This window comes from Gallus gallus, chromosome 9 (genome assembly GCF_016699485.2).
Source record: "Gallus gallus isolate bGalGal1 chromosome 9, bGalGal1.mat.broiler.GRCg7b, whole genome shotgun sequence".
Classification (NCBI taxonomy): Eukaryota; Metazoa; Chordata; class Aves; order Galliformes; family Phasianidae; genus Gallus; species Gallus gallus.
Genome location: NC_052540.1, coordinates 23444704 through 23470850, shown reverse-complemented (window position 1 = coordinate 23470850; position 26147 = coordinate 23444704). Strand labels below are relative to the sequence as shown.

The following is a 26147-nucleotide window of genomic DNA, read 5'->3' as shown; positions in this document are numbered from 1 at the left end:
CTATCTAAAACGCCATGTCAGGAGATCTAGATTTATAATTTTATGTATTTGCCTGGGCACATATGCAAATTGGGAAAAGAGCAAACTTAAAAATTATTTTTAAAATGAAAAAGGGCTAACACTACCACTCTGCATTTTTCTCTGGATGTACATATGAAAAAAGTGCTGGGCTTGACACCATCCCCAAAATGTTTGTATTGAATAGGGAAGCACATTCTGGAGTTCCCATTTACATACAAAAAAGTAGGCTTTCACTTTCTCCAGGACAGTCGAATGAGTGGATATAGTCTGCCCTGAAGCCATGTAAAGCACTGCCTTGGCTGCACTCAGAACACAGTGGTGATAATTTTATCAAGTGTGGCCCATTGCAGGACTGCTGTCAGATCCACAGAGTAGAGGAAATGAGTCTTTACCTTACTGCTTAGGCCCTAGATCTTCATCTGTTAGGTGTTTTGTACGTAAGGATGGGCAGTCCAACTGCCAGAGAACTTCTAAGTAAAATTCTATTTTGAGTTAAATTCTATAATATTCCTATTTTACTTAATCTGCTAGATTTCTGTTTCTGTTAAATTGTCCTTTTTACTTAGATAATGATGTACATGTTTTGTTTTCTAACAGCGTATCACTGCAAGTGCGTGGACCCATGGCTGACAAAAACAAAAAAAACATGTCCTGTTTGTAAGCAGAAAGTGGTCCCTTCTCAGGGGGACTCTGACTCTGAGACAGACAGCAGTCAAGAAGAAAACGAAGTATCTGAAAATACCCCCTTGCTTAGACCCTTAGCCTCAGTTAGCACTCAGTCGTTTGGGGCTCTGTCAGAATCACATTCCCATCAGAACATGACCGAGTCCTCCGAGTACGAGGAAGATGACAATGACAATATTGATAGCAGCGATGCAGAAAGTGGAGTGAATGAAGAAAGTGTAGTAGTTCAGCTCCAGCCCAATGATGAAAGGGATTACAGAGTGACAAATACTGTTTGAGACTACTCATGACGAGAAGTGAATGAATAAAAGAGTTCTTGAGGCTATACAACACAAACATTTATGTAGGTAATATATTTTTATCCATCTGGTTTCTTCAGTAGGAGCGGTTTATGTAGTTGTACTATGGTTTGTTTAATCATTACAGGTAGATTTATTTTTGATTCAGGTATTCAGTCACACTTTCTGTCTTCTCAAGACAGTTTAACTGGACTCCACAATGCTAATGAATAATGTTAATAGCATATATCGATAGAAATCTCACACAGGCTACTTTAAATGTTGGTATCTGCTGAAATGGGATTTAGATGGAAATAATTTTGTAGCTACGGCTGGGTCATGCTGATAGCAGTATTTATTATGTGTATGGTATGTATTTACCCCTTAAGCCCAACGAAAAAGTCTATTTGCATGTTTGTGTAGAGTTTTCCTAAAAATTGTCACCACTATCAAAAACAAAATGTAGAACAGATTCTATGTGCTGGTCTATCAAGAGCAAGCAGAAGAGATTCCACTTTCATCGTAAAGCAGTGATTCCAAATAATCCTTTGAAGATTGCCACAATAGCTGAGTGTAAGCTGTCCTGTTGAGCAGTTCCTAGGATAAAGAAACTTAGAATGTATGTTTAGTTTTAAGTAGTTCACAAATTAAGATCCAACGTTAACACGTTAATTTAGCTTTGTTTGCTACTGCGACGAATGATCTGTTTGTTCAGTGATGATATGGGAGCTGGGGGAGGGGGTGACTAAAACAGAGGAGGTTTTGTTCCACATAGAATTTTAGGTAAGTATTCTATTGATCTTCAACTCATATACCTCTTACTGAAGAGCATTTTATGCTACATTAGTCTGATAAACTGTATATAGATAAATTGTTCTTTTCAAATACCTGATTAACAGAGCTCAGTACTTACCAGCGTATCATGAGAAAAGTAAATTATATATAATGCCTCTGTAACTACGTAGAGAGTAACAAAACATGTATAATCCTAATGCAGAGTTTTTTTTATATGGCCTTGAATAAGGAAAGCTTGAAAGAATGTTAATAAACATGTTTTCCACTTTAAGTATCAAAAGGAATTTATTTAACTCTCACGTTACTTAAATTCATTGTGTACTTGTCTGTCTTTATTGGCATGTACGGTTGAAGTATTTTTAAAGATCTGTAACGTGCAATTGTGAACATCCCTTAGTAACATTAACCTGCATTGTACCATGCACCACAGCACAGAGCTCTATGCTGATAACACTCCATGCAGTGGGACTAAGCTGCAATGAAAACCTTAATTTTTGCTCATTTAGTTTGAGGAGGAGCTTGAATCAGTCCAGGTTTGTATGTGTAACCTGGGGAAAAGGGGTGGGGGGGGGGGGGGGAGGGGGGGGGAAGACCAGAATACTGCTGATATTTCCTGCCCGTCGCACTGACACCTTTACAGCTGAAGACTGAGTGTGTTCTGGAGGTCAGAAGACACCAAATCCCGGGCTGAGGAGATGACAGGTGAGGTGCTTCCCTTCATTGTTACTGATCTAATAGACAATGTGGCTACATGCCCTGCTTCCTTAAGCCTAGCAATGGAAGTCAATTCACAAGGACTGGTAAAGAGCAGAGAAAGTTTATTTTTCAGAACGATGCACAGCAAAAGGATAATAATGGAAAAATAATTGATCTTCAAACCACTGCCACTCACACTTTATCCATGGGATAAAGTCATAAAGACAGTGTGTTAGATTTTTACAGTGTAAAATCCCGCTTTGTCTTGCATACCAGCTTTGATATTTGACCAGAGACACTTCTGAACATTTTCTGAGCTGAAAGATGTCTCTTAAAATGGGTTCTTGCTGTTGATGTTGAATGAGTGCATGTGTTTACTCAGAACTGCATTTCAGGTACCCCAAAACCTGAAGAGATGCAGAACTGCCAGCAGAAGTAAACTTGGTAACGTGTGCCGTAGGTAACCCTGGTGATACTATTTGCTATGATGACAAAAAGTAAAAGACTTTTTAAAATCAGTTTTTACCTGTTGCTCTCCCTCCTATACAGAGAAAATGCATGCAGCAGGCAGTACTGTTTCTAAACTGTCCATTTCCTAATGGATGGTATTCATGACATTTAATTTCAGCAGGCCTTGGTAGTAAATGTTATAATGATACCCTTCAGCCCATACCTTGCACCGCAGATAGTTTGTCTATTGGCAGTGAGGATGTAAATGAAAAGAATAGCCCTTCCTTACGGATACTTTGGAAGTTGGAGGATCTCTGCATTTCTAAGTAGAATCTGTGTCTTTCATTAAAACTTGTTGGATAAATCTGTCTCAAAAGGTGGGGCCTGTCCAAACCTAATGGAAAAGGTAAGTACAGATTTGTCTTTGGACTATGACCTACCCTATTATCCACATGAAGCAGCACTGTTTCCTCGCCATATGCCACGAACAGCTGACCCCCAGTTGTTGAATGTTTTCCTTATGTGACGTCCATCTGAGTTCAGCCTCCAGCTGTCCTCTGCATAGCAAAGTGGTGCTTTAAAGACATTCATTATTGGTCACCTTGTTTTTTTTTTTTTTTTTTTTTTAAAGAAAAGCTAGCAAGTAGATTATAACTGATGTCTGAAGCTAAAATATTTAGTGGGCCCTTTGAATCATTTAATCTCTATAAAACAGTGCAGTATCAACAGTTATAACAAGATAGTCACTCTGTGATCACTATAAGTATCTTCCTTTAAGTTTGCACCTAACTTTGCACTATGTAACGTGAACAAATTGTTCTGAAAAGGAGCCAAAGAGGGAGGACAGGAATGAAGGCTTTCCCCTGAATGGGAAGATAAGTGCTCACTGTTGGAGGTGGGCAAAGCATGGTCAAAAATGGCTGGGGGGAACGTCACAAGTGTCTTTAACAGGTCTCAAGGGATGGAGAAAAAGATGTAGATAGCAGAACAACCCTATCCTTGCACCCCAGCACATAACAGCGTGGAATGGTGGAAGAGTGCCCAGGCAGCCTCTGAATGAACAGTAATGGTGGGTCAGCCACGTGTAAACACACAAGATACTAAAAAAGAAGAGCAATTCCTTCTGCAGTTCAGAATAGTTGGATGTTTCTATTCAGAATTCTAGCAGAATTCAAAATAAAGATGAATCTCTCAATCTTAAAATTACAACAACCATTGGCTAAGTCTGAGGGTGGTGTAATTAAAAACCTATCTGTGAACGATTAGGGCACAGAAAGTGAGCACACTGACATGTATGTTCCTAACTGTATTTAAATAAAGTATGAGATTGTCATTCCAGGCTGTTGTAGTCAAGCTTTGTAAAGCCCTGATACTCTGCACATAAATTCAGCTCTCCATTACCTGTGTGGAGTGTGCTGGCAGTGGCACAATGCAGTGGGGGAAGAGGAAGAAGCTGTGAGGAGTTGAGGCAGTAGGGATTACCTTCCTGAGTATGAAGGGACCGAACCATTTCAGAACTACCCTTAAAAAAAAAAACAGAAACAAAAACAAAAAAAACAGAAAACCTCCCAAAACCTTTAAAGCAATTCTGCCTCTTCTCTGTATGGATTTGAGTTTAAACAATTGTACAAACTAATCTGTTTTTGAAAACACTAATTCTAATGTAAGTTCTGTTCTCTTATTCAAGCCTTGAATAACAACACATCAAAGCTATCAGAAGGAAAAAAAAAGGAGGCTGTGCTTAGCTGCCCTATGGCCAGAAACTGCTGCTGGAAGGAAAGATGCAGTACTTCAAAAGCATGTGGACAATCCCTTTGTAAAAATGGCCAGCACGGTAAAACACAGCAAAGTCTGGGAGTTTGAGAGCGTCACTGGAAAGTGGCAGAGCCAGAACCTGCTGAGGGCAGTTGCCCGTGACTTCAGTTTCTAAAAAAAACAGTGACTAGCAAGAACTAAAAGGAACAGATCACGAGCACAAAAAACTGTCACCATTTCTGAATCCTTTAACTAAATCCTGAATGGTAAATTGTGAGAGTGAATGGTTGTACACCTCACAGATAGTTACCTCTGAACTGGTATTGAGTTACAGCACAGGAGCTGGCAAGCTGCACCCTGAGCGGTGTAATGCTGCTAATCACCGCAAGAAGGGCAAGAGGTACAGAGCAGTGCATGTGATTTCACTGTGTCAACAGAATAAGAATCAGTTACTCACACGGAACTTTGTAATGTCTGAGTGTTCTATGCATCTCAGTAACTTTCTGCAAGGGAAAATAGAAACACAATTTCTCACCTGGATCACAATTCAGCATTCCAACTTTCAGCACCAAAACATTTAAGCTCTTTTAAAATTGTGTATTAATCTGGAAATAGTTAAATATGAAGGAGTAACATTTGCTGAGCACTCAGGCTACTTGAGAGGTGTATATCAGGTAGACCTTCCCGAGTTACGTGCACAGTACCATTCTGCTGTGGAAAACAAACAACTGCATTTGAAAAAGTCCTTTGAGAAACATCTCCTCACCCAGAAATAGCAACAGGAACACGAAGCCACAAGGAGGTGCTGCTCAGAACACGGCAGGAAGGAACAGTGCTGGACTGGGGGTCAGAGTGCACTGCTGATGACACTGCTGCCACCAAGGTGCTATCTCTGTAAATTTCAACTACAGCCTCATTACAGAAAATCTTAAACGTAGGAATTCAAAATCCTGCAGTCTGACTGTGAGTGCAATTTTAAACTTTGTTAGGGTAAAGTTTAGAATCAGAGCAAAATAGATTCCCGCATTTACAGTCTTATTAGGGAAGCAGAAGTTTTGCATCCTTTGCACTAGAAACTACTACAGCCAATTGTTACCTGGGAGATTGTTCTGGTCCACTGTAATTTCAGCACTTCAAGTAGAAGGTACAATTTGGACCTTGAACAACTCAAGTGGGCCTACCAACCAGGTCATGTGGCAGAGGTCTATAGCTTTAGTGTTAGGGATTATGCATGTATATAGCAGAGGAACCACTGCAGCACAGGTGGGAATCCCCTCCCGCTGTTGTCTGATAAATCATTCCCTATTTCAGACATACCTGCCCAACACCTGCTTGGCCTCCTCTAAAAGGCTGGGCATTCTGTGCATTAGCTGTTACACTGTCACCGTGTTACACAACTGAAAACTGCACTGGAGTACTCAGTTATAGAAGGAAGGGCCTCAGAAGGAATCGGGGGGCGGAGAGTGGAAAGAATTACCAATAGCCTAATTTTGTTTGGTTGGAATAAATTTATTTCATCTGTCTGTAAACAAGGTGTTTTTAATAGTTATGGCATTTTTTGAAATGCATATTAAATCAGATGAGTTAGACTGTATCCCAGATGTAACAAAGTGCAGGGAAAGAAATGGACAAATCAGCAACAAGAATTCGTTTAAATCTGTACATTATCCACAAGGCCCAACAACAGAAGCGAATACTAGGATGTCCCTAAAGTAGTGCCATTCAAAAGAAACCCTCGTACTCAGTTAAAATCCATCTCACAATAGCAACAGTTCAGTTTTTTTTTTAAACAATAAGTATGGCACAGAATACATATTAAAAAAAATTCATCACAAGACAGCCAAGTCAGTTATTCCAACCAATACCTTCTCCCATTTATTCTTTTGTATACAGAGTTCTGCAGTTCTTTTTAAATGGACATACAAGTTAGTACTGTGCCTGAAGGGATCGTTTGGTTACACACATGTCAGATGATGGGCGCACAAGGCAGTTCACTCCATGATTTCTGCAGCAAGGGTGTGACAGGCCAAATGAGGGCTTTAAATTTGAAATGGCATCATTTTGACAGGTTAGCTTTCAAACTACCAGCCTTCATCCACACAGCAGCTTTGGAGCAGCGAGACTCTGTACCCAGCAAGTGATCTGGCAGAAAGACCGGAGTTGGTCAGCGCTGCCACAAGAGCTGAAGGCGGCAGTTCTCCACCATGACATTGCAGTTTTGTATAAAAACAGAACCACCAACCCACAACCCCAAGCTGCAACTTAAAATTGGTCCTATGAAAAACTGAAACCAGACACACTCCAGATGGTTATGTTGGGATATCTGATGTCCATAATGGCAGCCTTTTATAGTTCAACTACAGAACGGGAGCTGGCAAAAAAAAAAAAAAAAAAAAAGTGCCTGAGCTATTGCAATGATGGAATGTCCCCGGGGAGTCACTCGGGATGGTGGCTGTAAGGTCATGGGAGGAAGTGCATCTGTACCCTTTGATAGTTTTGTGATTGCACTTAACGAGCAGTACAAGCTTCAGACATGAAAAAAAAAAAAAAAAATCAAAGACAAGCCTATAGCAAAGTGCAACAACAAAACTAATTTAACATTAATAGCTTCTGAGTGGCAAATTGGTTAAACAAACCAGGCACTATAAAATAGGTGTAAGCAAACGTGGATTAAAAAACACAACAAAAAATCACCACGAGAAAAACAGAAGATATGCATGCACTTTTTCCTCCCAAACATGCTCTGTGAAAGGAAGACCTGTGAGCTGTGTAATTGCTCAAAGTGCTGAAGAGGCATTGATCAAATTAGATTGTACAATCGGCACCTTGTTTAGTATTTACGGAGTTGTTTTAGTTCTCAGTACACACTAATTGCTAAGACAAAGCAAAGCCTATGCTTGGCGTATTCCGCTCCCAAGAGTTTTTCAAGGTATCATGCATATCATCTTTGTGGTGCAGCAGTGGTGCCAGATATGGGACTCGGTTACACACAGTGGTTAACATACAAATGAACAAAGGGTAACTGGAATTACGACATTAGAAAATGGGTAAATAAAAAACACAAACTACCATCTACAGTCTGGTAGCACTGAGCACAATTGGGTGGTGATGAAGACAGTTGCTAGGTGGATGGGGAGAGGCTGCTTAGACGTCAGACCTCCTCAGGTATAAAGCCAGTTCATATGCTTTCTTGTTGAGTGTCCCTCCATGGACACCTTCCTTTCCCATGACTATAACCAATGCTGGAGTACACAAGGAAACAAAACAGAAATGAACAGAATTAAAGAAAAAAAAAATAATAACACCTTTCCCCACCAACAAAGGGATACAAAGGAGACACAGGTTCATACCCCATCACCCTGCATTGCTAATAAAGTTTCCAGAATGTAAGGTTTAAAGCTCACCGCCAGGAAAGTTTAATAGCAATCTTCCCCTAATACTTAACAGTCTGCCTAGCAACTAGAACCCAGAGTCTCTCAAGTATTTTGCCATTGAGTATGCCTTCTTATTCAATCCGCCTCCATGGACCCCTTCTTTGCCCATTACAAAGACCAAGACTGAAAGAGAAAAGAAAAAAAAGTTTTAAAAAGAGTGTGTTAGACAAGGAAATAACGCAAGTTTTAGGCAGTGCAATAAACACACTCAAATTCAAGATTTAGTATTTGGGTATTAAGCTAGCAGTCTTGTAAAAACACAGGTGTAGACAGGGCTGGGAGAAAGTACACGCAGCTTCCCAGGTACATCACAGAAATTCACTGCTTAAAAAAGAAGTGCCATCCACTATCTCAATAAAGCACTGCAGTGCCTTTCCACCATCAGCACTATCCGTCCTCACCCAGCCAGGAAACCCTGGTGATATCTTAAAAAACAAGAGGGGAAAAAAAAGCGCTGTCAGGAACAAAAGTGGCGGTGTGGGTAGGAGAGCCGTGACTCCGAGTGCAGAAGAGGGAACATGATTATCTGCAGTGGCTGCTGCTGGTCAGCCTCAGAACTAGAACTGTCCTGATGCCAGCAAAAAAGGCCCACGGTCAGACTTGGACGAAGACTTGTTAGGCAGAAGCTGTAAGGTGTGCTTAACGTTTTACAAAACGCAGGGAAGATTTTAACGCTGCCCCCCCCTCTAATCACTGCACTGTGGTGATGAAGCGTCCCAATTGTCTTGGAAAGAAGAACATGGTGAGGCTCTCCGGCAGGATGCACCATTTGCAAGTCGCCAGCAGAGGTCACTGGCAGGCACACGGACACAGCCAGCACTGGGCTTTCACAAGCACGGTAATTGTTTCCCAAGTTAGATCCAGTACAATTGGAAATACTGCAGTCAGCCTAGCTACAGGTGACTGTATATCCCCATAGCAATTTTCTCACAAAAGGCTTAAAGCAGACCTCACTGTCGCTTCACTATTTGCAGCAAGGAGTCAGAACTTTCCTTAAGTGCTGCAAACAACATTCATGCATCATTACCTCCCAAGCTTTAGATTCTAAATACAAAACTCAACCAAAATTGGTCTGTACTTGATGAGCAGAAGCCCAGTGCTCTCCAATCTGTTTCTACATCCAGCCAAAACCACCAGGCTAGATGTTTTGAACACAATGCACGCTACTTGTAGCCAATACTTCGAGGCACATTTTTCATATTTGAGCCTGGTGTCTTTCCAAGAACGCATGTTACTGGATGTTAGAGGAGGACCACAAGGAGCAAGAAAACTAGCATACGGCAGGTTTCTCCATGATACAACACCGGACAAGCTTTTCTGCCTAAAGACAGGCTCCAGAGAGCTCAATAGGAAGCGCAAGAGTTAGCGCAGAACTCGTTAAACAGCGAGCAGAAAGAGCTCAAACAAGAGATCCACATCTTTGCAGAACAAACTTTCTGATGAGACATTTACAATGACAATGCTTGTTTGACTACAAGCCATTAATAAAAGCCCTGTGGTATCCCACAACCAGCTTTGGATACCACATGGGGATACACTTTCCAAATTTACTTGAGCTAGAGCCTGGTCCTGCTCATCAGAGGGCATTTCAGCCACTGCCCAGCTGGGATCATGTACGGGCAACACTAAGGTAAGTGTTTATTCCCAGGCAAAAATGCAATTCATCAGCCAGCCTGCTGCCACCCCCCCCACCCAGTTAGCCATTAAACACAAGAGTTTGGGCTCCTTAATACCTGGGGCCTACGTTTAGGGTCATGTTCTTAACTGAGCAATCGGAGTGACAAAAGCCCCCTTACCTCGCCCAGCTCTGCCTACGGCCACATTGTACGTCGGCTCCCCGCCTTGGCTCTTCGTCCGGATGTCCATTGTGCAGTCCCCATCCACGTAGAGGCTGTCTCTGATCACAGAGCACTTCTTTGCACCGAGGGTCAGGCCATTGGTGAAGAAACCCTCCCGATCCTTCCCTACAATCATATCTATTTCTACTGGCTGCCAAAGGAAAAAGCCAGGAGTCAGCACGGCGTTGTTCTGCTCGATTCCCGTTATAAACGTTCCCCCTTGCCGGCTGAGGGACCGGATGGCGCATTCCCTTCCCCCCCCCCCGCCACCCCTTTCCCACCGGGCACAGCGCTTTGTTACCTCTCGAAGCAGCACATTGCCGCTCCACGGCAATCCGCGTACCGCCAGGACACCGGCTCTCATTAACGCACGCACGGTACGACCGAAATTAACGAGGCACGTGACGCGCTGCGGCGCCTCAATGAGTCACTGCGGCCCGGCCCGACTCAGCCGCCCGGCGCCCCCGCGCCCTTCTGCGGGCACCGCGCGGCCCCGGCGGGAGCGCGAAGCGGGGGATCGGGGCCGGCCGCCCAAAGTGCCGAGTCACGGCAAGGCCCGCTCTGCCCCGCCAGGCCCGGCCCCGCTCCAGCCCGGCCCGGACGCGGCGGGCCCAGCGACCGCCAGGCCGGGGCAGGGCCCGCGGCGACGCCGAGTCCGGCCTCCCCTCACGGGGCTCCCGCGAGGGCAGCGCGAGGCCGCGGCGGGGCGGCGGCGGGGGAAGGACGGGCAGGGCGGGGGGAGGGGAGCATCGATGGCGGAGCGCCATCTTGGCGATGGAAAACATGGAGCCGGCGGCGCGGCGCGGCGGGCATTCACCAACGCCGCCTACGCCGCGCACGTAAGCGCCGCCGCAGCGCCGGGCCGAGCCGGGCCGGGCCTCTCTCCGCCAGCGCCGCGCGCCCTTCTCCCGCCGCGCCGCCGCCACCGCCCCCGCCGCCCCCGCGCCGCGCGCGGCCGTCCCCCCTCCGCAGCCCGAGACAAAAAGGCGGCGGCGCGGCCCACTCGGCCCTCAGAGGCGCCGCTCCGCGCGGCCCCGCCGCCCCCCGCCCCCGCCTGGATCGCCGCACACCGCGGGGCGCCCCGCGCTCACCGTGATGCTCTGGAAGATGCCGCCGGCCGTGGCCGCCCAGACGTATTTGGCGTCGCAGTAGCCCACAATGGCGGCCTCCTGGCAGCAGCCATCGCACATCAGGTTGTCCACGTAGCTCTGCCAGCCGGCCATCTTCGGCGGGGCGCGGGCGGCGGCGGCGGCGGGCGGGCGGCGGCAGCGAGCGGCGCGGCGCGGGCCGGGCGGCGGCTGAGGTGAGGCGAGGCGAGGCGCGGCGCCTCTCCCTCCTCTCGAGCGGACCGAGCGCTGCAGCGAGCGGCGCGGCCCAGCCCAGCCCTGCCCTCCGCGCTGCCGGCGCCGGGGGGCGGGGGGAGGAGGGGCGCGGCCCGGCACCGCCCCCTTCCCGCACCGCGCGGCCGGCGGAGGCTGTCGGCGGCGCTGCTCGGGCGCGGGGCGTTCCGCGCCTGCGGTTCCGCAGCGGCCGCCGCTCTGCGAGGCTTCCCGGGGCTGTGCGGGCGCGGTGCTGCGGAGTGCCGCCTTTTCCCGCCCTTTCTAAACCGGGAGACGTTTGAAGGTTTCGCCGACGTCTCAGAAATCGCATTGTTCTCCGCTGCTGGGAGCGCGAGCGCCGCTTGGGTGCATCCCCTTTGTTTCTGCAGAAGCTCTCAGCACACAGACCCGTAGTTGCAGTTTGCAGCGCGGAGCCCCTCCCGGCAGCGCGGCCGGCCCTGTGCCGCGGCAGCCGCACGCGGAGCTCCCTTCGCTCGGCGTTACCCCGGGGCGCGGCGCTGGCTCCGCTCTGCGGGCTGCATCTCCTTTCTGCACATTTCACGTTCGCCGTCGCAAACTTCACCAGCTGTCAGACTCCTTCAAGAAAGCGCTGCCGGCGCTGGCTGTTGGCCGTGCTGTGCTGCTCTGTGTGTGTCCCTGAAGCAGTAAGGGGGTTTCTTTGTCAGTTTGTTGATCTTGTTACTAGGGTGGTATGCTCCCCATCTCAGGTATTAGCATCCGTTCCAGGTGGCGGCAACAGGATAAGAGGCGATGACCTCATGTTGCACCGGAGCAGGTTTAGGTTGGAGGTTAGGAAATGTTCCTGCTCAGATGGAGTGGTCAGGCACTGGCGTGGGCTGCCCAGAAAAGTGGTTGGGTCACCATTCCTGGAGGTGCTCAGGAACTGTGAAGACGTGGACTGAGGGCTGTGGCGCCGTGGGCATGGTGGGGGTAGCTTGGGGTTGGACTGAATGGCCTTAGAGGTTTTTTCCAACCTGAACGATTCTATGTTTCTAAGTTAGAGTTTATATCTGAATTTTCTAAGGAATAGAATGCAGCAATTGGATGTCTTTTCCTGTGGTTATATCCCTCAGTAAGAATATTCACCAATATACCTACAATATACTTGAGAATGTTCTCGACCCTTTAAAACCTAAATTAGTTGCTGTGGCATTGCCTGTTGTTTAGATACTGTATGGTAACTGTTGAGTCCCAGCCTGAAGCACTGATTGAGCACCTGGGGAAAGGACCCGGTCAGCCCTGGGAGCACAGGTGAAGGCAATCCAGCGGTGTGAGCAGGAGGGGTGCAGCCTGGCTACACCTCTCTTAGACCCCATTGAAGAGCTGACTGCCACTGAGGAAGGATCTCTTTCTGGAGATCCCTCCTTGGTGGAGTTTTCCCTATGAGCCCAGATCTCTGGAGGTGGGTGAGCAGTCCTTTTTTCCTTCTAACATCTTTCTGTTGCATTAGTCCCTTTGTCGTTACACTTCTTGAATTCCCATTCTATTGCATTGATCCTTCTGGTTGTTACAGGTACTTGTAGAGCTTGCTTAGATTGCTAGATGCTTTATGAAGATGCTTCCTTCTCTTAGCTTAATTCTGTAAGCGTTTCTTCAGTTTTGTTTTCATAGTGCTTTTGCCATTCTGCATTTGAACTGCCTCAGAACTTTGCTTTCTCCTGCTATCTGCGGATACCAAAACTGTGCTCGTGTCACTGTGTGTGTTAACAGGCCGTATAGCTAAACTTTTCTGTGAGGTTCGGATTGCCTTTATCATCCTCTTTCCCCAGTCTTGTTTTGTGAGAGGAAAGTTTGTCTGAAGTTGCTTCTGAGGCTGCTTCTCCTTTGTGCTCTCCTGTGGGAGATCCTAGTATAGCACTTATTTGCACAGATGGAATGCATCGTCCTTAAACGAGCAAGGGGCTGATGGGTTCATTTGTTTTGGAGTTCTACCCACATGTGTTTGGTTTTTTGTGTATATGATTTGGATTTTATGTTGTTTTTGCATGCCCTGGTCGGGATTCTGGACTGCTTCACTTTAATAAGTAGATTTAACATATCCAGAGGTAGACATCGTTCTGAACCCAGGGGCAGGCCGTGGGGATGCCCGGGCTGCCTGTTTGCTGGCGTTGTTATCTGCTGATGAATGGGAGCCGGTGGCTCTGCGGTGTTACTATCGCTTGGGAAGCAATGCCACACTTGTATTTTGTGCACATATTAATGTGACTTTTAAAGTGAATTGAAAACCCGGCATTTTGGGGGAAAAGAATCAGAGTTATGAAGTAATGGGAAAAAGAAAACTCCCCACGGTGAGCTTGCGGTGGCCTGGCAGTGGTGTTTCACTCAGTGCCTGTGAGCGCAGCCCGCTCTGCACGCTGCCGGTCTGTCTCCAGTATTGCAACTCTCGCTTTGGTTGGCGGTTCTGCTCTCATTATTTCCTCTCCAGGCCACGAGTGTTTCCTATGGCGGTCTTTTTCTTCACCGCAAGCGCTTTTAGAAGTACAGAGGGTAAAAGTGATTTAGAAGTGTTATGAGTTAGCAGATTCAATTCTGCTGATTAAAAAGCTAAGCAGCAAGAGCAGTTCTGCCTCGTGACCTTGTGGTGATAACCAGAGAGCAGTGTTTGCAGGGCACCTCTCCAGCTAATGAAGTAACCTGGCTGAAAAACAAGGAAGCCAACAAAGGGTGAGGTGAGCACTAACAGGAAATAAGTGGTAGATATTTAATATTAATGAGCTGAAAGCTTGAAGCCAGCTTTACAAAACACAGTGATACAAATTGCAACGAGGATTAGATTGACTACAATGCAAAGTTTCATTGCATGGCTATAGTTGTGTTTAAAGAAAGAAAGTCGCATCCAGTGCTAGCATAGCTCTGGCACTAAAAAGAAAAAGAACCCCATGTGACAGCACCTGAAACCATCCTGAAAGTTCTGCAAAAAAAAAAAAGATGCTTTCCTGGTGTGTCCTCCATCAGTCTCTTCCACCAGCACCGGCTGGGTGTTGGGTTCCTCTCTGTAGACAAGGTTTGTTTGGCCTGGCTCCGCCACCAAAGCTGGCAAAACCTTTGCCTTACTAAGGAATAATTTCTTAGTTAAGAAGTTGAGGATTTTTTGTTGGTATCTTTTACTCAACCATCAAAATAAAGCATAATGAACCTAAGCTGTAACTTCTGGAACCAAATGCAAGCTTTGGGGTGCTTGCTGTGTCAGATGATGAGGGTATGAGATTGCTTCTATTTAAGTTGCACACAGAAATGGTGGCTTTAAGCGTGGGGAAAGACAGTTCTTTGTGGGCCTGACTGTTTAGCCAAGGAACTGAAAAATGTATTTGAAACTGTGGAAATTTGCTCAGTTTTTGAATTTTTAAGATAAGTCTGTGAGCTTGCCAGTGGCCAATAAACAATAATCCTTAATATTCTAAATTAATGTAATTTATTTGTAAATTCTTACTTGTGCAGGCAGACTCAGGTGTATAAGTGTCTTCAGTGAGAGTCTCTATATGGTGAGATGTGCAGAATTAGGCTTATAGCATCCAGCTGAGTGCTGAAATGTATCAGTCAGGCTGTTCAGCATAGTCAGATCCTGTGGTGTGTTGTTTTGCTTTAAATGAAACAAACAGAACCCCAGCATAGTCCTCTTGACTGCTAACTTTCCAGTTATGAAGCAGGTAAACTTTAACTCTTCCCAGGCTTCATCTGGTGGTTGCTGTTTTTTCCCCTGTCAAAGTCAACTGATACGATTTTATCCTTTAACAACTGATCTGCATTTCTGTGCTGTGTTAGCAGCCTTTAAGGAGAAAAAGAAGACTTTAATGCAGCTTTATACAGAGGGTGCGCTGCAGTAACACGAGGACTCTTTCCTGCTTAACGTGATTAAAACGTCAGCAGCACCTTCCTGGCAAACCATGTATTTGTCAGTCTGGCTCTGGTTTTTGGCTGCTTATGCACAGTCATGTTCCAGTTATTGAACTGACAGAACTTTGTTTCTCTAGCTCACAGTTTCTTTGTGTGATTGTTTTTGCACTGCTGCTGATGCTTATTCAGTCTACCACACGGCCAGCCAGGGAACTTTGAAGGTTTGTTCAGTGCACTATTTCCTTCCTTATGGTTTCTGTCAGTGACAATGTCTGTCAATGTGTCTATCTGGGTGATATTTCCTTCCCTGGTGCAAGTAACTTTGCTGTTGATAACCTGTTATTTGTTAAAAAGTGTAAAGAATTTCTGGATCATGGGTACATAAACCTGTTTGTCACACATTTTCTACCCAAAACATTCACTGCCTGCAAAGGCATCTAATAATAATTCCAAAGTACAGAAAGCAATATTTTCCAGATAAATGTTATAGCTACAACCATGCACTGTTCTGTAAAATGACAAATATTTATTATTTTTTTTAATGAAGCAGAAACAAACTGTTACTTCTCTGCAATTATTTTTTAACTTAGAACCAAATTTTTCTCTGGCCTGCAAGTACTTAATCCTAGTCCAACTGCCTGCTGTCTGTTCATCAAAGAAGGGAATTCGAGTTTTTCATTTGCTGAAGTAATTCTTTGTTTGAGTACCCGGTGAGTTATTTCTGCCATAGCTGTTGTGGTTTGCGCTCAATTACATCTGTTCAAGTAAGCACCACATTTTTGAGAAACAAAGTATGTGAAAATTATCCTGTTCAAATCAGTCTATATAGTCACAAAAGAAGATCAGAGAGGTTTTCAAATACGTGACTTATGTGCTTAGAAAAGGTGTACTTGTTATGCAAGACTAATACTCTGGGACAGCCATTCTGGTATGGGTGAAAGGAAGCATTAAGAGTATAAAAATGGGAGGAGCAGGGAAAAGTAAAATAAAGGTAAAAATAACTTAATTGTCAACATTCTCCCTTTCTATTTAGATTTATTTTTTTTAATTTCTCACTGAAGCTAAGGAAATAATACTGCATCTTGGTCGGGCAGCTCAGGTATGAGAGGTAAGCGTGCTAGAAGTGTGAAGAAACTTTACAAAGGATAATGCAGACTGTTCCAGTGGGCAGCCCCGTTCCAGTCCCTAAGCTGGGATCTATGTACACCAGGTTAATGGCTTCAGAAAGTGGGGTTTGTGTTTTTATGCCACTTATTTTTTTGGACTGCTTTTCACCCCCTCACCAGCTCCCCTGGTTTTAAACCAGTATACATTTTCTACATAGTAAGTGTAAATTGAGGTAAGAGTGTGAATCTCAGGTTACTGCTGTTTTGAAGTGGACGTTTGGTTCTTATTTTCAGTGTTGCAGCAACTGGGAGAGTGCCCTTTTGACAGTGTTATTGTGGGTAAGAGGAATCCAGTCACCTGCTGTGTGGCTCTTGTTCCCTCCTGTCTGCTTTCCTCGGGTCCTCATCCAGAAATTCAGCTTGCACAAAGTCATCAAACCACATTTAGGTATGAGCAATTGTGGAACACTGCTCGGGGTCACACGCCTTTCTGACACTGCTCCCCTGTGCACGCTGAAGTTATGTGCAGAAGTACATAGGAAAGATGCATCTAATGCCACTTGTCTGTGCTCTGATCTTAAACACCACGTGGCAAAGTGCAGTTTTTAAGGTTTTGTAACTTGGGTGTGTTGCATTTCTCTAGAAGAGTGGAAGGGTTCTTCCTATTGCAATTTTCTTTGAAACTGAGATGTAAAATGCAGCACAAGGACCACTTTTCTTAAACCAAAATGGATGACGTTGGCATACCAAAAATATATACAGTAACCAGCAGTCCTGTGTGTTACTGCTTTGACTGTTATCAACCAGAATTGCCTTCCTCTGCTGCACAAAGCCTTCTCAGAATTACATTAGGATGGTGTGTGTAACACAGTTCTAAGACAGAGCGTGTTTTTTATTCAGAGCTATTAACAGGTATAGTTTTAGCACTTGCCATTACAAAAAAAAAAAAAAAAAAAACCCACAGAAAAACAGAGGAATGCAAAATTAATACCACCTAAATCAGTTTAATGCACACCCAAGGATGGCAGCTGGTGCCTGAAAGTATTTTCCACTGAAAGAAGAGAGAATGTAACCAGGGGGTAGATGTAAAAATAAGAATTGACTTTGGTTCTTAATCCAGAGTTCCAGTGCTGAAGCTGGCTTTGCTTCTGGCTAATCTATGGGTGATTAAAGCCCACAAGGGCACGTGGTGTGTGTCATCCTGGCCCCAGGCTTGGTGAGATGCAGTGTGCAGCTGCCTCAGGGGCTCTGCATTGCCCCCACCTGCCTCATCATTGGCTCAGGAGAGGAACAGTACAGAATATCCTGTAACAGTCTGATGTCACTGCAAGGAGAGAAGTGCCAGGATGAGTTTGGTTCTGCAGGCCGGGTCTCATCTCCCCACTGCAGTGCACATTGAGATCTTTGTCCATACCCAACCACTGTCTTGTGTTCTGTCTGGCTCAAGACACAGCAGCTTTAAAATTAAGCCCTTATACCATGTAAGAGTAACTCCAACTGACTTCCCTTTGTGCATTACAGCTTTCAGTGTTAGGTCTGCTGCTTTTTGGTCGTTCTGTGGGCATTTTAGCTGGTTTTTGACTGCACGTCTTTCGGTAACTTCCAGGACCCTGGCACTAGATGGAGCTTTAATCTACTTGCACTTTTATTACATTTAACCACAAGTTCAAAACAGGGAAGAATAAATGAAGATATCTATGCCTGCTGTACATTTACAGTGCGCTCTTCCTTGTTTGTTTGCAGAGTAATAAAAACCGGTAAATTAAAATGTTGCAGCAGAATCTCCTTGATTCCAGTAGGTGGTTTATAGTCACACATAGTAAGGCACTATAATGTAATCTCAAGCTCTTGGGAGAAGTTGCTATGAATTAGATGTACTGAAAATGTGCTGCATATTTAAGCGAGTCATTAGGCTGTGCTGGAAAAAAAAGTAATGCTGTTTTCTGAATGAAATCTGTTTACATATCAGGACAGGATGGGGTGACCAAGCCTTCTGTTTCCTGTGCTTATTCAAAAATGCATTTGCATTTTTTACTCTCTGCTCCCAAGGCTAACTATTCAGAATTGTCTGTTATCAGTCAATGCAGGGTTTTTTTTCTCCATGTATATACCCTTGGAAATACTGAACAAATAAAAACAAAAATAGCTTTTAAACTGTAACATTCAATAGTTTTCATTTAGCGAGCATGACATCTCATGGGCTGGACAGCCTGTATCAGACATTTGTCACCATCTCAGCCTTCCACAGAAGTAAACAGAAGTAGATGTAGGTTTGTTCTTGGGTGTTTGTGTTCTTATCACCAGAAGATGAGTTTGGTCAAAACCATTGTCCAGACTGAAATACCAAAGCATGTAATCAGATCCCATTCACTGCCCCTCTGCTATTTTGTTAAGTGATTTAATGAAGTAAACCAGGAGATGAACTCTTGAAGAAACCTCAGGGCACGCTGAATTCAGATAAAGAAGGTTGGATATACACTGCAACACCTTGCTGCCATCTCCTTCTCCAGATCTCATCCTTCAGTATCTGTCACCTTTTTTCAGCGGGACTGAAGGACTCCATGTATACCACAGGATGAAAAATCTTCATAGAAACTGCTGCAGAAATGCAGTATTGCCAGAAATATGCTTTTGTTCATATTGGGAGATTTCTACCGTACTGTGAAATTGTCATTATTTCTTTATGCTTTCTCTTCCTTTTACAAATTGCTAGGAAGGTTCCTTTTTCCTTTAAGTTTGGATTTGTGATTGTAGCCTATAAATTAGATCTACCTCAGTCCTGCACTGGGGTAACAGTCAGATAGGCAGCGCTCTGTCCTAAGAGGGGTTCAGCACACAGCATCTGTTGCAATGCTGGGCCTCATTACACCCGGAGACTTGGAATGTGCTGCGATGCACCCCGTGCAGCAGTTCTGAGGACTGTGGAAAAAAATGGAGTTGACTTCACTGAAACCTGGATTGGTTTCCGAGTCAGTTTCCTGTCTAATGTGAATAAAGGAAATAGTGTTATAGCTGCAGCAGCTTTTGCCTTGTCTGAAGCTGCTTTGCTGTGCCTTTGTTTTCTTATCAGTGAAACGAGGGTAGTTTTTATCATACCTGGAATCTTACCAGGGTTAGTGGATGTATGAAACATTAGAGAAGGAGGTACTGCTTGGTGATTTAATGTGATCTGAAAAATTACTGGTGATGACATTTTACCCTTTTACCCCTGTATTAAATAGTAATATTAGTCAAACTGGAGTTGACCTTTGAGAAAATAATCCTGTCTTGATTCAGTGAAAACATTGCATTTTTTGCCCTAATAACACCAATAAAACCCTCATTTTGACTTGTAATGAAAGCTTAAAACTTGGTTCTTTAAATAGTAGAATTATTTATCTCAAGAATCTTGCAGTGCTGAGGCTGTGGCGTTTGAGGTAAGGTTTTGAAATGTCACACACAAACTTTACAGCTTTATTTCTATCATTCACGACTGCACTGGCACTCAGACACCCTCCAGCCTTCCACTGAAGCGAAAGTTTGTTTTCTAATGTAAAAACAACAACAGCAAACTTATTAAAGTTTGACCATTTTGTTTTATCTTTATTAATGAGAAAATGAAGGCATGAGTTGAAATCTTTTGTCTCTGTCACAGCTGAATATGAAGAGGTGAGATGGCAATACTTTTGTCACGTTGCTTGCCTGTGGAAGAAACTGAAACACTTCTTGAGTATGAGATGCTTAGGTATGAAATAGATAGTAGGTTGCTTTGCAACATTAGGTCTCATGCTTCCCAGTATGTTTAGAACATCTTTTTTTAGGTATGTTGAGATTGTAACTGAGAAACTCATGCTTGAGTTTAGGCAGCTGGTAGGAAGAAATGCTGGAGCTTTAGGCCTCTGAGGCAGCTGGACCCTTTTGAGTGCTGCTGTGAGAAAGAAGGCGTTTGCAAGAACAGAGATTGCTAGAACTCAGCGGTGAGCCCTGTGCTCTTCCCTGTGTAGCAGCTGATTTGTCTCTGTGTCTTTGCAAGTCTTTGCCATTTGTGCTTGAGTTAGTTTCCAGAATAGCTGGCATGCAACAGTCTGCCAGGAATATGGAAAGCCTGGTGTTGTGGATAACTCCCAACCTGACCTTTTGTTCCAAGCCAGTTATGAAGAGCTAGGAAAAGTCACATCATCAAAGCTTTCTTGGATTAACAGAAGAATGCAGCTGCCTTTAACAGCTTCCTGGCCAAAGGAGGTGTGTTCAGTCAGCACAGTAAATTACAGGACTGGTGGGATTTCAGCTGTCTTCACGTTATATTTTTCCCTTTGGGATTTTGTGGCTTGGGTCATTTGGAGGAGGGCAGTTGGTGAGATTTGCTCTGCTGGCTCCTCAAGGCTTCCTTGTTGCCACTTGCTGCTACACGCTGTGACTGCCTTTGCCTTCTCCCAAGCAAATGTAACAACAGATTCAGGGCAAAGGCACAGGAGGGCAGCAGCTCTTTTATCCTTTAAAGGCTGTTTGTAAAGATAAAGGGCTTGATACTGGCTTACCCAGTAAGCCTTACCTTGCCTGAGCAGGTGTTTTTTTTGTTTGTTTGTTGGTTGGTTTTTTTGTTGTTGTTTTGTTTTTTTTTTCCAGTGGTATCGAAACCTATTTAAATAATCATAGCATTTTCCCCATATTTCTGTTACATTCCCTTTTTTCACAGACCGCAAAAAAGATTCATCTGCCTGCTAGTGCAATCAGTTCCTAATACAACTGAGCATCTGAGTCTTGCATAGGAATGCTGATGCTGCATAGTTGTGTTTCCATCTGGAAGAGCTGTTGCTATGATTACCTTAACTGTCGGATATTGGCTTTTGGTTCTTGTTGAAAAAAAAGAAAATAGTGATTCATGGAGGAGAATTATGCAGCTTTAGTACCAAAGTGGTGTTTATCCTAATGGAACAGTGCAGGCTGTGTTGGGCAAAGGTGTTTCAGAGTGCTGAGATACTTCAGTACCAGTACTACGCCCATCCTTGTTACAGCGAAGATCCTTTGTCCTCTGTGTGTTAACGTGGAGCTTTCAGCTCTGATAACAGCACTTTAACACTTGCTTTGGCAGCTAATCTAGCTAAGGGAGCAGTTGTTTTATTTGTTTCTTGGGCACCGGTGCAGTGCTCCTGCTAAACCTTTACCACTTTGCCATGGTAATAAAAAAAAAAAGTATTTGATTTCCTTAAAAAGAAAACCAAAATAACCAACCATAAACCTTGCTTTTTGTGGTACACCCCTCACAAACGTCCTGGACTCTGTTCAGTTCTTTCTACTGAATAATTTCAGTGTGATGTCCCTGTAAGTTGTGGTCTAAAACAGATTCAGCCCAAACCTTTTGCCTGTTAGTAAAGGAATGAGCTATAGACTCTAGATATTTTCTTCTTGAAATGAATGCATGTATGCAAAGAATGTTCAGTTAATTACTCCAGGCTTCTTGTTATTTGGAGCCACTGCTTGTGAAGGAAATGAAACTGCTAATTTTGAGAAAGTGCAAGCAATTCCTTGTGATGTTTTTGTTTCCCCTTTTAGGGCCCAGTTGAGCACTTCTTGTGGCTCTCTCATTGTGGGGAAGCTCTCACTGATTACTTCGGGGCTCTGGTGTGAGGAGTCAGGTGGGCCCCATGGCAGAGCAGCCTTGGAGGGGAGCTGAGCTGTGCTTGTGGTATTATGCATGGCCAGGCCTTCTCCTTGGTGCAGAGCTGGTTGTGGCTGAGGAGGGTGCCTGCACCCATGGCATGCAGCGCTCTTGCCTTCTGCAAAGTGGGTCACTGGTGTTTTTAGGTGAGTGCTGTGAGCTGGCATCATCTCAGATCTGCTTCAGCACAGCTGCCAGCTGATGACAGCCTTTCTGCTTTCTGTGGAGCCCGGCTAGTCCCGACAGGACTGGCACATAGCTTCCCTGGCCAGGCCGTGGGGCTTCTTCCCTCCTGCTAGCCCTGCTACTGCTCCCCAGCTATTCAACAGAACTTCAACACTGCAGAGTGCTCCTCATCCTCTGACACCCCTGGCATGTACACAGAGAGCTGACTCACAGCTGCCAGCCTCCCCTCGCTGTGCGGCCTGCTTCTCCCCATGCCAGGTGCACCAGGGTGCTGGTGTCTGGGCACTGCTGTGGCCCACAGCAATGCTGCAGAGCGGCCAACCCGCCTGGCTCGCACCCCATGCAGACTTGGCAGGAGATGTGTTTCTCAGTGCTGCTCAAGTGCTTGCAGTGAGGGCTCTGCCATGCTCTGGAGCCAGCACCACGCTCATCCCCAAGCCAACCACAACAGTCGTGGTTTCGCTCCCGGCACTGAAGCAATCTGTGAAGAGCGCAGAGCTGGGCTTGGGCTGAACCCTGTTGGGGGGAGGCGTGGACCAGACGCTGGCACAGAGGAATGGCCTCTAGGACTGCTGGTTTCTATTCTTGGCCTGGGGAAGAGTGAAGGTGCTCATCCGAGCAGGGATCTGGGAGCCTCATGCTCTGCAAGGGCTATTGTCCAGGATAGGGCTCAGCAGTGCCCAGCAGCTGTGTCCACTCCCTCCTCCCAGACGGGTGCAGGCAGAGCCGGGGCATGTGGCCCCAGCGAGACATGGCTGGAGGTTGTGCCCTTGGAACACAGCAGTTCTCTTTTAGATAAGAAACAAAGAAACATCCAATGATGGAAACGGTTGCCTCTCTGTAAATAGCAAGCCGAGTGACCTAGTTCAGCTCAGCACAGCTCCTTGGAGCTTCCCGCAGCAGCACCGTGCTGACGCTGAATCATCACTTCCAGAACGGCAGAGATTGGAGTGTGCAGGCCCTGAGGATTTCACTGTTTCTTTATTAATTTTAAATTGATTAAAATGAATTTTTAAAATACTAAGAGAGACTTGCCTAAAGAAAAAAAAAAAAAAAGAAATGAAGTCGGTCTGTGGGAGTTTGTTGTGTGCTTAAAACTGTGGCTCACACAGCTGTGAGCACCCAGTGCAGCATGGAGGAGTCAGGTGTCAGCTGCTCTGTCCTGGCAGATCAGCAAAGTCAAGATCAATCCATCAGCATTGCAAAGAAGAGGGAATTATAAGCTCTGCTGGTCTGTATTCAGTGCAAAGCTACCAGTGTCCTCATCCATGGTGTGGTTCTGTGGGTTGCTGCTCTCAGCTACAATGCTTTAACCAGAAGTCAGGAGCCAGGGGAATGCAGTTCTGCTGGAGCCAAACATATGACCTCTTTTCCCCAGCATCACACAGTGCCTGAAGGCTTTCCTTTAGAACACCCTGGGTTCTCTACGGGGTTTCTGTGCAGCAGAGCAGGCTGGCAGGCCCTTCACTCAGACTCCAAGCAAGGCTGTGATGAGTGTAGGCAGCAACAGATGGGAAGAAGATCCTTTTCCTACTGTCAGAGGGCAGCTACAAGTGATCTTTTCCCATGGGCCAATCTCATTTGCTGTTCATACCCCATTCCATCATGGAATTCTGCCGAACACAGTAAAGGAGAACATTCCCGTTCCTTATAATTTCCATCTGTTCCTGTACAACAGCAGAAGATGATGCCCTGTATGCAGAGTTTTTCCGGAGCTCCTGCTGCTCCCTGCCTGTGCCCCCTGTGGCCCACTGACGCTCATGGCAGCAGCAAGGTGCTTCTATGCCATGGTGCGCTCTGGAGATGGACTGCACAGAAACAGGTCAGAGCCCTCTCCCCATGGGTTACCATCCCCACAGTGGCCCTGGGAGCTCCATCTCTCATGATCCCACTGGGGTGCGGGAGGTGGGCAGTGCAGTGGTGCTGCATGTGAGGAATTGGAGCAAGATCTGCCCTATCTCCTCAGCAGGGATTGCTCTGTTCAGATGAAGGCCAGGGCTGGCTCTAAACACATCAACAGCAGTGAGCAGATAAACCTTTTTGTTTTTAAATAAATAATAGAAAGATAAACAAACAAATCCAAGTGTGTGGAAGCTCTGTGGTACCTCAGAGAAGACCTGGCAGGGAGCTGCAAGCCGTGATGGAGCAGGATACAGAGGATTCCCGGAGAGATTGAAGCAGCAGGTTTTGTCAGACAGTCCTATGTCTACCTAGAAAAGAGAACTTGATATTTCATTAAAATTAATGAGTAAAAATATAAGAAGCCTGTTAAAAATAATCTGACACTTTCTACTGATGGAAGCAATGGAGCAAGCTGTGTTCTAGAAGTTGCTTGGAAGCATCTTTGGTCTGCTTTAAAAGTCCACATAAAAAATGCAGTAGCATTACTCGTGTCCTGCTTACCTCTCTGTGTCTGCACATCTCCAGGCCTCAGAAGCTGAACTGCTCTAAATTCACACGCTGGTGTAGAACTTATTTTTCCCAGCTCTTTGTCCCACACTCAACTCTCAGCCCCGCCTGCAGCGCAAAGCAGGCACTGCTGTGGAGGTCTGCTGATGAGAGATGGGGGGACAGCCCACCTCTGCCCGCTGTTAGCAGGTGTGTGGGCCCTGATGTCCCTCAGGCAGCAGCAGCGCTTCCTGCAGCTGCGTCACCACCTCTCACGGTGCTCTGCTTGGCTTCACCTGTGAGGCTGATGAAAGATGGCTGAGGTCTGTGTGGAGTACGGATTGTAGTTTAATCTGTGATCAGATCATGGGTAATTCAGAATGTGTTGTAATGTTTTGTGCCTGTCCAAAGTGCTGCTCAAAGTAATATACGATACTTACGAATTCTATCCTGTGTTTAAGCAGACTCAGATTTGGTGTTTGAGCTAAATCAGGACGTTATCAGGTAGGATAAGAAGAATACAGGATTACATCGTGTTTGTGCTTCGTTCATTCTGTCAGTTGCACTTTTAGTTGTAATTATTTATGACGAATCATTATGTACTGGTTAATTTACAGCAGCGTGTTTCTGTACAGTAATGAAATCAGTGCGTGGGACTGCAGCACTGCTGTTGCTCTTTCCTAAGTAACGCACACATTAGTTATGAGCAGATGAGAACAGCATTGGAACGTGTAGGCTCAGTTGGAAGGTGATGGTGTCCGAGAGTCATTTGCTCCTTGTGTAGTTCAAAGTAGAGTCATCGAGGATCCTAAAGGAGCACCCAAGGTGAACCCGATGTGAGTGTTTATGAAAGGTAAGCTCTGGCAACGTGGAGATCTTTTAGTTACTGTAGGCCCAGGCCTTAACCAGTAGACATCAAAGAGCATGTTTCAATGCTTTAAAGCATATATTCTTATGAAAAATATCTTATTCCTATTTCTTTCCAGTTGAAAGACGCTTAGCAAGGCTGCCTTCTGTGTCCTGTGTGAGTTGCTGCTGTTAGTGATGAGTGCAGGTGTAAAGGTCCAAGAAATGTTGGCACTCTGAGCCTGAAATATGACTTTGACAAAACAAAATGCTGTCAGATTCTCACAGCAAACAGACATGGAAATAAAGAAAATATTTTTTTCACATTTTTAAAGTTTTATCACTCAGCAGTGCTATTTGTAGCAGTAGTAGACATAACATTTGCAGAAAGAAATATGACAGATCTATTCAGCTGGCAGTACTGAGCTCCTCTGCACTGATACTGCATCTTGCCAACAATCCCCGTCCTGTGGTGAGAGTTGTATCTCACTACCTAAGAAGAAAACTGTCTGTCTTCATTATGTACTTCCATTTTTTCATGAGCTAGTGATAAGATGTGCCTAGCTATGCCAGGAATTAAAGTAATCACGTGCCCATTCTTGTTTGGTGAAAATGCTGCCCCACATTCTGAGAGCAAAAACTTTTTAGTCTCTGTATTGTCACAGGTTCTGCTACATCAAGCTGATAGTTGTTAATCATTAAAATAGAGCAAAACAAAGCAAACACCCATAAGAACATTCTTCCTCACAAGTACCTTACTTTACTCCCTATTTTGCTTTTTTTAGCTCCGGGCTAATGGTACTGCTTCTGAAACAAGAATGATTCATCCCCCGCTGGCTACACTAGCAGCCTGCTTCC

At 45.2% G+C, this 26147-nt stretch overlaps 2 protein-coding genes and 1 long non-coding RNA gene across 9 annotated transcripts in view; 2 read left to right on the top strand and 1 right to left on the bottom strand.

The window, feature by feature from the left end:
• RNF13 (ring finger protein 13) overlaps window positions 1-2058 on the top strand; it is a 28363-nt gene extending 26305 nt beyond the window's left edge. For all 3 annotated transcript variants that reach the window (NM_205355.2, NM_001396122.1, NM_001396123.1), the window contains exon 10: window positions 619-2058. In NM_205355.2, the coding sequence (NP_990686.1) occupies window positions 619-983 (365 nt within the window). In that variant the 3' untranslated portion in view covers window positions 984-2058. The remainder of the gene's footprint in view (window positions 1-618) is intronic.
• A 4109-nt stretch (window positions 2059-6167) lies between these two features.
• Window positions 6168-11320, bottom strand: PFN2 (profilin 2). 4 transcript variants are annotated; one of them, XM_015291695.4, is made up of 3 exons: window positions 11043-11320; window positions 9910-10102; window positions 6168-7921 (listed from the first exon to the last, which is right to left on the bottom strand). In XM_015291695.4, the coding sequence occupies exons 1-3, from the start codon at window positions 11172-11174 to the stop codon at window positions 7824-7826; spliced, it is 423 nt and encodes a 140-aa protein (XP_015147181.1). In that variant the 5' UTR covers window positions 11175-11320; the 3' UTR covers window positions 6168-7823.
• Window positions 10067-26147, top strand: part of LOC107054149 — a 63314-nt gene continuing 47233 nt past the window's right edge. For both annotated transcript variants that reach the window (XR_005862315.2, XR_003076658.3), the window contains exon 1: window positions 10067-10328. This is a non-coding gene — a long non-coding RNA (uncharacterized LOC107054149). The remainder of the gene's footprint in view (window positions 10329-26147) is intronic.

Excerpts from the sequence above, each read along its gene's own strand:
- PFN2 (XM_015291695.4), bottom strand. The coding sequence starts at position 11,174 with ATGGCCGGCTGGCAGAGCTACGTGGACAACCTGATGTGCGATGGCTGC. Across the intron at positions 10,103-11,042 it reads GCATCTTCCAGAGCATCACG|CCAGTAGAAATAGATATGAT; the intron begins GTGAGCGCGGGG and ends TTCCTTTGGCAG. Across the intron at positions 7,922-9,909 it reads CGTAGGCAGAGCTGGGCGAG|CATTGGTTATAGTCATGGGA; the intron begins GTAAGGGGGCTT and ends TGTGTACTCCAG.